This window comes from Lepidothrix coronata, unplaced genomic scaffold, assembly GCF_001604755.1.
Source record: "Lepidothrix coronata isolate B3197 unplaced genomic scaffold, Lepidothrix_coronata-1.0 Scaffold7, whole genome shotgun sequence".
Classification (NCBI taxonomy): Eukaryota; Metazoa; Chordata; class Aves; order Passeriformes; family Pipridae; genus Lepidothrix; species Lepidothrix coronata.
In genome coordinates this window covers 3,748,223-3,759,971 of record NW_016690187.1, presented here as the reverse complement: position 1 = coordinate 3,759,971, position 11,749 = coordinate 3,748,223, and the positions used below count along the sequence as shown (strand labels likewise).

General features: G+C 43.1%; 2 protein-coding genes across 2 annotated transcripts in view; one reads left to right on the top strand and one right to left on the bottom strand.

Annotated features, from left to right (window-relative positions):
- Nucleotides 1-11,749, bottom strand: part of PLEKHM3 (pleckstrin homology domain containing M3) — a 150,090-nt gene that overhangs the window by 3,962 nt on the left and 134,379 nt on the right. The gene's annotated exons all lie outside the window — the stretch shown is intronic.
- The window catches only part of CCNYL1 (cyclin Y like 1), a 33,589-nt gene continuing 21,984 nt past the window's right edge, over nucleotides 145-11,749 (top strand). The window contains exon 1 of the mRNA XM_017834797.1: nucleotides 145-416. Within this exon, the coding sequence (XP_017690286.1) occupies nucleotides 167-416 (250 nt within the window). The 5' untranslated portion in view covers nucleotides 145-166. The remainder of the gene's footprint in view (nucleotides 417-11,749) is intronic.

Below are 11,749 nucleotides of genomic sequence, written 5' to 3'. Positions count from 1 at the left end.
GGCGCGGGGGTCGCGCGGCCGTCGGGGCGGGCGGGGCCGCGCGCGGCCGGGGCGGGGGCGGCGGCGCTGAGCCCGCCCCGCGCTCCGACCCGCCCTCGCCCGGCTCCCCTCCCCCGGCCCAGCCCGGACCGCGCAGCCGGGGCCCGGCGGGGGAGCGCCGAGCTCCATGGGCAACACCGTCACCTGCTGCGTATCCCCGGACGCCAGCCCCAAGCTCAGCCGGGCTCGCGGCGGCGGCGGCGGGGCAGCGCCGGGGCCCGATCGCTGGGCGGACGCGTACCAGGCGGCGGGGGCGGCGGCGGCGGGCGGCGGCGGCGGCGGCGGCTCGGGGTCGGCGGAGGCCGAGTCGGGGGACTCGGATCCCGGCGGCGGCGGCCCCCACCTCCAGCACATCAGCGACCGGGAGTTCCCGGATGGTGAGCGGCGGGGCCCGGCGGGCGGGCGGGAGCGCCGGGCCCCGCATCGCTGTCCCCGCGGTGCCCCCGCTCCGCCGGGGGGGTGCCGGGGGGCACAGGCGGCCCGGGGCGCGGCCCCTTTGTCCCGGCGGCGGGGGCAGCGCGGCCCCGCGGGCTCGGCCCGCGCCGCGCCCCAGGCAAAGTTCCCGCGGCTGTCACGGCGCTGGCACAGCCCCGGCGGGTCCGGGACCTCCGCCCGTCGGACGAGCCCGTGGCCTCTCGGCGGGTCCTCCCGGGGCGAGGAGCGCCTGCCCTGCCCTGGGAGCGCCTGCCCTGCCATGGGAGCGCTGCCCTGCCCTGGGAGCGCTTCCCTGCCCGGTCCCCGGGGAGCGGGTCCGCGAGTCCAGAGGGAACGTGGCGGAGCCCCCGGGCGCTCCCGGCTAAGGGGAAGAAGTCTGGCTGCTCCTTTCTGTTTAACTAGGGAGTCGTGACTCAGTCGCAGTGTTCGGGCAGATCGCAAAAGCTGCTGCATTTCCAGTCTCTGTTGAACAGCAGGAAGGAAGAGGGTGTGTGGGGAGCAAGGGAATTAGGAATTACAGAGATTGTGCATATGACATCACCGTGGCTGGACGTGGGTAATTTATACTCTGGCTGTGCAGGGCGCTCGGTTATAGCTGAGGACTCATTACACCGCTGTTCCCTGTCGCGTAGCTCTCGGTGTGCCCGATTTGCTTTCCTTGGGCTCATGGGCAAGTGCGTTTGCTGCTCAGATTGCTCCCAGTTACACCTGGGGCACTGGTGCCACACAGACTCGCTCTGTAATGCATCTCCTCCCCAGACGTGCCTCGAGAGAGCTGGGCAGGGCTGTGCTGTGCTGTGCTGTGCTGTGCTGTGCTGTGGGGAGTTACCAGACGTGTAACAGGTTAGGGGTGCTCCTGTCTGGCCGTGTGTTCACGTGGTGCTGTACCCGTACAGAGTAACAGCTTATGATATTCAAAACTTAGTTTAATTAACAAGCGTCTTGCCGTTCCGCTTCGTAATTATAACCACACCTATATGATGTCTGTTTGGTTGAAAAAAGGTAGCCCGCCTGACATCTTTTATGTACGATGCATACAATAACAGTAATCACTGTCATCCATACCTGAACTGAAGAAAAAATTTTTTGCAGTCAAACTGGCAGCAGCAGAGTGTGAGGAAACCTTTGGAAATGGAATTATTAAACTTGCCTTTTTCTGCACAGCACCATATGGTGCAGCTGTTCCAGAAATGAGATGGAACAGTCAGCCCCTTGGATCTCTTCTGAGACAGCTGTGCAGTGCAGCAGTAGGAGAAATTATGTTTGCCATCTAGGAGAAATAAACCTTTATTTCTGCAAGAAGATATTACAGAAATCTCTGAACTTGTTAGGGGAGGAGGAGCTAAACTCTGTAAAGATTCTAGTAAGCCAAGCAAAAATGTCTAAGCTTACCAAATCTGCTCAGGAATAAGGGTTGTATTTGTTTGAATCTTTAGTATGTGATCATGTCAGCAGTGCTAAGTAACTAGACTTAATTGTGAATTCATCCAGGTGTCAGAACTGGCCTTGAAGTAGGGAAGTATTTAATTTTTTTGAATTTGCAAACCCGAAGAAGAGTGTATAGTCCAAGAATAAGATAGCAGCTGTCTATCGCAAATTTTACTTTTCTGGCTATGGAATCTTTAGTCTTGAGGCAGGAGGTTATCCTAAAATTAGAACTGCATAAGTAGTATGTGTTTTGGGTGATTTTAAAGATTACTTTAACAGTGGTGTGTGGTTCACTATTGTCCTCGCAAGTAGATCTGCTACAAGTGACAGATGCTGTTGGCATTTCTCTGATTGATACTTTTTGCACCCCTAAAGAGTTACATCGAAGTTTGATGTCTTTATTAAAATACAGTTATGGATGGCCAATATTAGAAGTAAAGCTTCTTGTGTTCATTTTTGAATGTTATAAAGCGCTGCCTGGATAGGATTGAAGCAGTTAACTTCAGAATGTGAAGCATTATTTGGGAAGTCTGAAATCAAGTGGTACAAAACAGGCCTTATAAAGAAGTTTTAAGTGATACTGCTGTTTAATTTAATACCTTCTATGAAATAATAGATCTGTAGTATACCGGATAGCTATGCCTATCCCTCAAACTCTAGGATGTAAAAAGTGTCAGCATACCCTAACCATGCAAGCAGCCAACATGTTTCTTTGCTGTTGACTACTACAAAGCATTAGTTTATTGCTGCAGTGGTAATAATCCAGTGGTTTCATTTGGGGGATAAAATTTACTTCCATAATTGATTAATGTGTAATTTCACAGGCTAGCTAAGATGTGAATTTAGGCTATAATGGAAGGCTGGGAACCTACTGACTGCCCTTTTCTTGAATGCTTTTGGCAGGGAGAAAAGAGAAAGCTGCAAGGAAAAAAAGTCAAGATAATTTTGGCTATTTTTGTTCCATGCTACTCAGTTCTAGAAGTTTCTAAGAAAACAGCTAAATATATCAGAAAGCTAGCATCCAAATGTGATGGAGATGTTTCATTCCTTAAATTTCTACCTCTGAGTTGTTTGTTGTTCTTGAGTCTGTCATAGTACTTTTGCACTCGTTTTGCTAAAATTTAATGTTTTGGTTGTATCAGGAATGCAGAAGTTACCAACTGAGCTTGAACTTTTTGGTTTGTGTTGTTTTGTAGCTTTTTCATAGCAAGTGGAACGTGGTCCTTGCAGGTCTGTGCTCTTAAATGAGAATTATTCTGTAGCTTCTCCAGCACAGTACTTAGCAGGCACTGCTTTCCAGTCAGCATGCTGTCTGTATCAGATCAGAATTAAACAAGAAAAATCTCACTTTCTTAAAATGGGCAGATTATCAAGTGGTATTTATGTAAGACAGAAAAGGAGTGGTAAGTGAAATGGAGATAAAACACACAGTGAAACTGAAAGTTTAAAGTTTCAACAAAAGTTAATTCAAATGGGAAAGGTTTGTCAGATCCACTACTACCAGAAAATATGAAGGATGACTTCTATGATTTTATGGTTATCAAGATCTTGAGCCATAACCTGTTCTGTGCACATTTTTTCAGAATGAGAAATAAGCTTGTATTTGTGGTTCAATATGCTAAGCCAAGTTGTGTTAAGTAAACACAGCATCTGCTAATCTTTATTTTGAGCTTTTTTTTTTTCCCCTGTGAGTTTTTTCTGGTTATTTGGGGGAGATCTTCTTATGGCTGACACTTTCTTGCCAGATCCCTATGTTTAAACATAGATCTATTTTTTCATAAATTCTTTGATCCTTGGATAAAACTAGAACAAGACCTTGCTTGGCAGACGTATCTCACTTATATTTGAAAACATTATCACCCTCCAGCGTTGCTGTTTACAGAGTCCATCAGTTTTGAGCAGAGGTTTGCCTGATTCCCTTGAACTAAGGGGAAGAATGTTGACCTACTGAAGGGATGGGACAAAGTGACCTGGTTCCCTCATCTGAATAACGGGGATGGAGAATGACAAGGGAAAAGACAGGGATGAGGGGGAACAAAAAATGGGATCAGGAGTGGAGATGAGTGGGATGTGGTCCTCACAGAGGTTAGATGGGAAAGCAAATGGAAGGGGACTTTGAAGAAGAGAGATAAAGTAAGTGAGATTTACTTGACCAGGCTCAGACTAGCGCCTAGAGTAACTCTTGAGGCAACTGTGAGCCGGTGTTTCCTTTTTCAACAACCCCCTTGCTCCCTAGAGGCTGAACAGGGAAAGCTTCAGGCTTCCTGCATGCTGCAGTTACTAAACAGCGTTGAAGATGAACAGATATTTGGGTATATTGATTGTCTGTGATCTGGTTTCACTAACAGCTTGTCTGTAAACCTCCTTGCAGAAGGTCTAAATACTGTTCATTTGTTCCTCTTATATAATTTCAGCTTCAAGCATGTGGGTGGAGGGTTTTTTCCTGCATGTTTTTTTTTTTTTAGTTTGGGGGTTTTTGTTGTTTGGATTTCCTTTTTTTTTTTTTTTTTTAAGTCCTAGTTAAAATGTTGGTAAGTTAAAACACTTTAGTGCAAGGAATCAGCTTTTTGATGCCAGCAGTTTTCACCACAGGAAAGGCTTAGCCATCTTGTGTTGGGTTTTGTGCCTCTGTATTTGAAGGTCTGTAGCTGCATAGGCTGACAAGTACCATTGTCTAGTATGAAGCTGGGGGTGAAAACCAGATGATGCTCTGGTACCTTTTGTAGTGTTCCCTCTCTTTCCCTTGTAGTCACCGAGTTGTTCACCTAACTTACACTCACTCTTCTTTCCCCATAACTGTCAATATCTCTTTTTCTAAAACTGACTAGACTTTAATTACAAAGGTATTTGTAGCAGTTACAGATAGTCTGTGATCTTGACAAATGTGAAATAATTGACTTCTGTAAGCCTGAAACACCTTTCATGTTGTTGTCTTAAGCAGCCTGATACCATGGCCTTTAGAAATGATCTGTGAAGTACCTGTAGTGGAAATGACTGAATCACTAAGTCATCCAGAAACAGCGAGGAAATTGGTCTACAAATTTGGGAATTGGAAATAAAATAATTCATTGCTGTACTATAGTATTTGTGTTTCTGTTCTTAAGCTTGGATACCACTGGCAACTAAGGAGTCCTGTATTCTTTTCTCTCTTCACTAAATCTTGGAGGCTTCTGCAGCAAGTAAATTTCTGTAAGTGTTAGGTTTTTAAGATTACTTGATGTGGAACATACATACATGAAGCTCATATGGAGGGAGACTGATCTGTTTTTTTAGTGTGTTTCTTCAGGCTTCCAGCATAACAGCTATTATAACTGAGAGATTTTCATAAAATAGGAAATATTGAAAGGAAATATATGGCTAACCTGAGGGGTTTGATGAAACTTATAGAACTAAGGTAACCGAATTAATTTTCATCTTGACTTTTTTTTTTTTTTAAACTGTTTCCATGTAACTTATCTCTAGGATCCTTTTCCTCTTCTGGCTTTCTTTAGGAGATTTGCTGTTTTCCCTCCTACCTGTCAGGGTAGATGTTGTAGAACAATAGAAGTTCTGTGGCTAGATGTATCTGTTCTCTCAAGTGTGATCACTGGTGAGGTCATACCAAAAAGCTGACTAACAGGGGAATGAACTCTTGCTCAGCCAACAAAACACAAAAACCTGCTCCTCCCAGATTCGCATTACACATTAAATTAACATTTCTAGCAGTGTTTCTTCCACATACAAGGAGAAGGAAGAAGTTACTGTGGGTGGCAGAAGGAAAATTCTACCAAACATTAAGAACCCAGACCTTGCATCTGTAGATCCTTGCCAGCAAGCTCATGTTGAGATTTATAGATCTATTTCTTTTTAATTAATTACAGCTAGAGTTTGAATATGTGCACTTTTATTTCACTCACTACAAGAATAATATTTTCAGAAGAAAACTCTGAATGTTTTGATTTCAAGAGACAAAGGAGGATGCTACTGACTTAAAAGAAACTCAGTGCTATTTATTTAAATGTGTAGTAAAGCCAGATGAATAAAACTGAAGATCATACTTGCAGGTAATGCAAGTACCAGGATTACCTTAACAGCTTACACAACCCCCCCCCCAGTCAGCCAGGTAGCATTCTGCAGTGTTTGATGAGCTGTGTGTGCATAGCACAGCTTTGCTTCTGTTTGGAGTTCTGAAAGGGTCTTGAGTCATTGCAGTAATCAAACACAGTTGATTTTTTTTCCAGTGTGAAAACTAACACTGGCTTGCCATCAAATGTGTCAGTCAGGCTCAGATTATAAACTGTTGAATGCGGATGTCTTTCGAAGACCGAAAAAGCTTTTCTGAAAAACTCTTGGACATGTTTTGTTATGCAGATAGTTATTTTTCTTTTATAGAAAAAACTGCAGGTAAACTGAGAGTCCACAAAGCTGCTGTAAAGAGTGACTGGTTTTGAGCTTGTGCCTAAAATGGCACAAAACTTGATGACACTGCTAACTTTCATAAAAGCCCAAACTTTACTTGAAGTTTGCAAATGTGAGCAATTGGAAGAGGAGAATAAACTTAACGTGTCAGTCCATCCAGTGGCATATGACACCTGACACACAGTACAGGGCATCATATTTTGGTTATCTGCAGATACCAAGTGAGACTGGGGTTTCTGGTACTCACCTATTTTTCTTTCTGAACCAGATCTTGTACGTAAGGCAGAGAACATGAGGAATTGTTATGGGAAGGCTTTCCTTACACTTGCTGTTGTCAGCATGGATCTAGGATTCTAAAATTTGGTTGCCCCTTGATGTGTACAGTTGGAAATCTTTGTTTTGGCTTATCAGTTAGAAAATTAGAGCTGTGGAGTTCTGCTTTAGCTTCTGATGGTAGTGAATTCTGATGTCTGAAAGTCAGTGTGGAGAATAGAAGGTGGAACCAGTTGTTTCTCCTTGTCCTTTAAATGGCCCTACATTAAATGGAGTACAGGAACACGTCTCTAACAAAGTGTTAGTTGCTTCCAAGACCAAGCTTGTGAGCTACTGTTTTCCATCTAGTTCCAAGATAAAATCCTGGGGTCATCTTGTTTACCACCGTTTTAATTTGTCCTGCTTTCAATGTGGAATTTGGGGCACTCCTGACACCCTGCCTTGCTACAATCTGTGGAAGTGCTTATAACTCCGGCAGATACATCACAAAACACATGGAAGCCTCCTTGACTCCGGTCCCGGCAAGGCTGGGTGTTGTATTGAGTGGAACAAATCTCTTGGCCATGTTTCCCCAGCAGGGACTAGGGACAGGGTGCAATAGGATCGTGCTGGAATGTCCTCTGGAGGCCGAATATAGTGGTGTGGATCCTCCTGCACTTTAAGAAATGAAAGATCACATATTAATACTGTATTGACTTTTTTCTTAAACCACAGAAATTAATAGATAACTTAACCCATGGGTAGTTCACAGTATTTAATAGATTGCAGTTTTGTTTTCTAAATTCTTCTGATTTTAGTAGCAAATTTGAAATGTTTGCTGTGGCAGTTTCCTGTTGAACTAGTCCAACTCTGGAGTGTGATGTAAAGGAGCAAATAATTCCTTTTTATTTAAGAGAGCTTGCTGTATATTGAAGTAATTTCTGTATCCTTTTAAAACGTCAGAGTGCACTTAGATATGTGCTGGGTATTGGTAACAATATTACTGTTCCTGTAGTAGTGCCATAAAGATCAACTGACAGATTTTAAATAGCTTTAAAACATCCTTCTCAGTGTATTGTGTAAACTCATGATATTTAGAAATAGTCTTTTAGCAGTGAGAGTGGTCACACATTGGCACAGGTTGCCCAGCGAGGTGGTGAAGTCTCAGTGGAGATATTCAGAAGCTGGCTGACACATCCCAGACACTCTGCTCTGGCTGACCCTGCTTGAGCTGAGGCTTAGACTTAGCTGATCTCAAGAGGTCCCATCCAACCTCAGCACTTCTGTCTTTCTGTGAACAATGGCCAGCTGTGTGTGTTATTTCTGTTTGCTTTCCTTTTTAAATAGTTGATTTCCTCTGGGAAGTTAGGAGTGTTTTTAAGGGACCTACGCATATGCAAGTGTTGGTTTCTCCTAGATTCTCTCTCACAATAGAGCTCCTCTCTGAAAACTGGTTGAGTTTGAAAGCACTTCGTTATACAACTGATCCAGTCCTTTATGTTTTCAAATTTGCTCTTATTAGTTATGAAAACAAGTTTTGTATCTTTGGAGTCCATTTCAGCATGGAAGAGAGATGTGTTCTGTTGAAGATGAATAATCAGGAGATCAAAGTGCTTTCATTCAGTCCAGATCTGGGGAAGAAGCCATCCATGGAGGGTTAAAATTATAGACTAATCTGTGTGTAACTGAGGACATAACAGGAGAAGGCCAATGGAAAACAACGTATGTGAGCTGGTTTCTGTGGTGTGTTTGGTGTGGCTGGGACAAATAAACAAATCAGGTTGAATTTAGAAACCAGAGATGTATCTTTTCTGAAAGTTTTTAGGAATAGAGTTAGAATAGCATAATTTGAAGGACAAATAATTTTAATGAAGTTCTTGTTAGGAATAACAGACTTTCTGAAATGGATTGGCAAATTTGCTAGTCTGATATAATTTTTACATCTTTATTGGGAGTGTTAAGTGACCTGCATATTTCACACTGTAAGGCAATGAGATACAAACTCAAGCATCAGTCAAAGCTAGTAACCCACTGAACGAGTGAAGAAGCTCAGTTTACAGCAAAGAGATGATTTTATCATTTAATGCTTTAAATATGTGCTGTAACAAAATGTTACTGCTCTCTGGTAAAGCAGAGGATGGAGCTAAAACTATTAAAGGAAATGCAATAGTTTATTGTTCTAAAGTAGTGAAATTGTCAAAGGGCTGCTGTTTAGTGACATATTTGACTGTCTCTTTATTCAATATGTAGCACAATGCAGTGTGTAAAATGTGTTTGTAATAGTTAGAAGTCACCTGTGGTGGTGTGTAAACCAGTAGATAAGTAGCTGACATCATAAATTCCTAAACCCCACACACCTTCTTATATGGCACAGATGAGTAAAAGTAAAGTCTTATGCGGATTTTCTTGAGGAAAGGACATAAGATCTTGAGCTGGGGGCAGAGGATTACTTTTAAAAGTAATGTGATCTGCCCCGTGGGGGACTGCGCACTCTCAGCACATGGTGCACACGGCAGCAGCGGAGGTGGCCGAGATTGTCAGAAGGGCAAGCAAGCTGCAAGGCATTCCTCAAAGGGAGAATGGTGGCAGAGGGAAGCAAGTTCAGGCTTCTCTCTGCTCCATTTAGAGACAGGGTTGATCTGACAAGCTTGGTAGTACACGTGAGTAAATGGCACTGAGAGATGCAGGTTTTAATACGTTACTCTCAGAGAGAGACGGACGGCCCTTGTGTGGTAACGTCACTGTGCCACTCCCATGGACTTAATTTCTGGTGGGCATCTTCCCTTCTCACCTCTTTATCACTAAATACGAAGGTCAGGTAGAAAGTGTGTTTTGACTGGTATTGAATTGATAGTCTGTAGAACAAAAATGTGCCAGTTGTTTTCATGTTTTGTTTTTTTTTTTTTTAAATCCTGTTGCTTCTCTCACTTCTCTCATTCTTGTTTCTGCATGTTTTAATGATTATTTCTGATTATCCTGTGGCATAAATGCTTCTTCCTTTTTCTGTTAACTTTCCGTGAAGCTTGAGCTTTCTGTAATACACATTATGATGTAGCTCCTAATCAAGATTTACCCTTATTTTCAGGACTAGATATTTTAGTTTTGGACTTGTAAGGGCTACAAGGATGAAGTATTGGGAGTTATGCTTCGTTGTGAGTCAAATTGTTTGCAGACAGATTTATCTCTTCCTCTGGCTTTTCTTTTGCTTTTTCCCATTACATTTTACCCCTGCTCATATTCTTATCTGCCTCTTGCCTTGTGCTTCCTTCATCAGCTGTATTGCTGTTGCTTTTTGGTATTTCATGAGTAACACTGGCAGTTTAGGATGAGCAAATCACATGACAAATCTTTCCATTGCTTAGAAAAAAGCATTGGCCAGGGATATCAGCATGGACAGGATGATTAAAATGTCTGCTTAGAAGGGGAAAGCTACAAGGAGTGGTCCACTAAATGCATCTTTCTTTCTTTCTTTCTTTGCAGTCTCTTGCAAGACAAAACAGTTGCACTGTTTCTGCTAATACTGTGTTATTCTGCCATAAGAAGCCCAGCTACAGTTGGTCTTGATCACTTCTGGTGGGGTTTTGTACCAGGGGCTGTGCAGTGTGTCTTGGACTTTATTAGTACCTTAACTCTGTTGTATTACCCGTGTTGTGGATTTAACGTGCTGTGGGTGCTGACACACCTGACTTTGTCCAGCAGAAAGCACCTTATGTCTGGCAGCACCACCATGGAACTGGAGTCAGTAGAGTCTATTATCCTTTCAGTGCTGTTCCTCTCCTTAGATGTGTGGTGGGTCTGCTTGGCTCGGGGGGCACATTTGACCTGTGTCACTCAGCGCATGCTGCAGTGCTGTGGATCTTCTTGTCTGGAATGACAAGAAGACATTCCAGACACTTCTTGTCTGGAATAAAAGTTGCTAATATTTGTTCTTATATTCAGACCTTATATTCTTGTATTGAGACCTGATTTCTAACATATAAGAAGCATGGATATAGGGACTGGCAGAACACAAGAACAGGCGAAAACAGTGTAAGAAGTGAGCCTTTACAAGTCATATGGTTTCAAAGTAAATCAAAACCTTAGGGAAGTCAAGATACTAGTGTTTTGGGGTTTTTTTATGAGGTGAGGGAGGACAAGTGTTACCCTGTACTGTCTTTCCCTGGGAAAAAAAGCATCTGTGCTGTTTAACGTTTATCAGTGACCTGGAGGAAGCAATGGAGTACACCCAAATTACAGATGACAGCCAGTTGGGCAACAGTCAGTATGCTGGAGGCTGCTCATTCCCAGGGACCTGGACAGGCTGGAGGATTGGGCCAACACCAACCCTCTGAAATTCATCAAGGAGAAACAGGGATTGCTGTTAGGAGGTACTGAATTCTCTAGCCTTTTTCCTTCTGTTGTTCTATGCTTATTCCTTCACAATCTTCCTTTCTGCCTTCTCCTAAATATGACACAAATCTTGTACAGTCCTACATGCTCTTTCCTACCATTCCATAGTGAGTCTCATAGCCCTGTAGGCATTTAGTCCCTCTGGGTGGTAAAGGTGGTCTAGGCTCTGTGGATCCTCATTGGAGGTTTTCAAGGCTCAACTCGGTAAAACCTTGACCGGCCTCATGTTCTACCTAAAGCTGATTCTGTTTTCACAAGAGGTTGAACTGGAGACCTCTGAGGTCCTTTCTAACCTGACTTAGCCAGTTATTCTAAAAGTTGTTGCTGAACTGTAAGTTAAATAAATTCTGAGTTGTTTACATCATAACTTGCTGATAATAGCCTGTATTTTAAGTCTGCATATTGCATATCTTGTTCTGTCTGTTGATGATACTTCAGTTATTTGGTAGACTAGCAGAATACTTCCATTTCTGGAACACTGTTGGGGGTTTGTTTGTTTTTGTTAATGCAGCGCTAGCATTACAACTACATTACAAACTATGTACTATCTCTTAAAAGTGAGTTTGCTAAGTCACTGTTAGGAATGTGTCAAACTTGTAACATTTTAAGTAAGTTACTGTTTTGTTAAGATGTTACAAATGGTACTTAAAATGTGGCGGTATGCCTTGCTGTTGTGTGCTGGATCTTTTTTTTTTGCAGATAATCAAATGTGTATTTAGTAGTACTTGAGGTATGAGCTGTAAGGCAAATTCCGTTCTCGGGCTTCTAAGCCAGGACTTCTTACATTTTAACTCCATGATTAAATTCA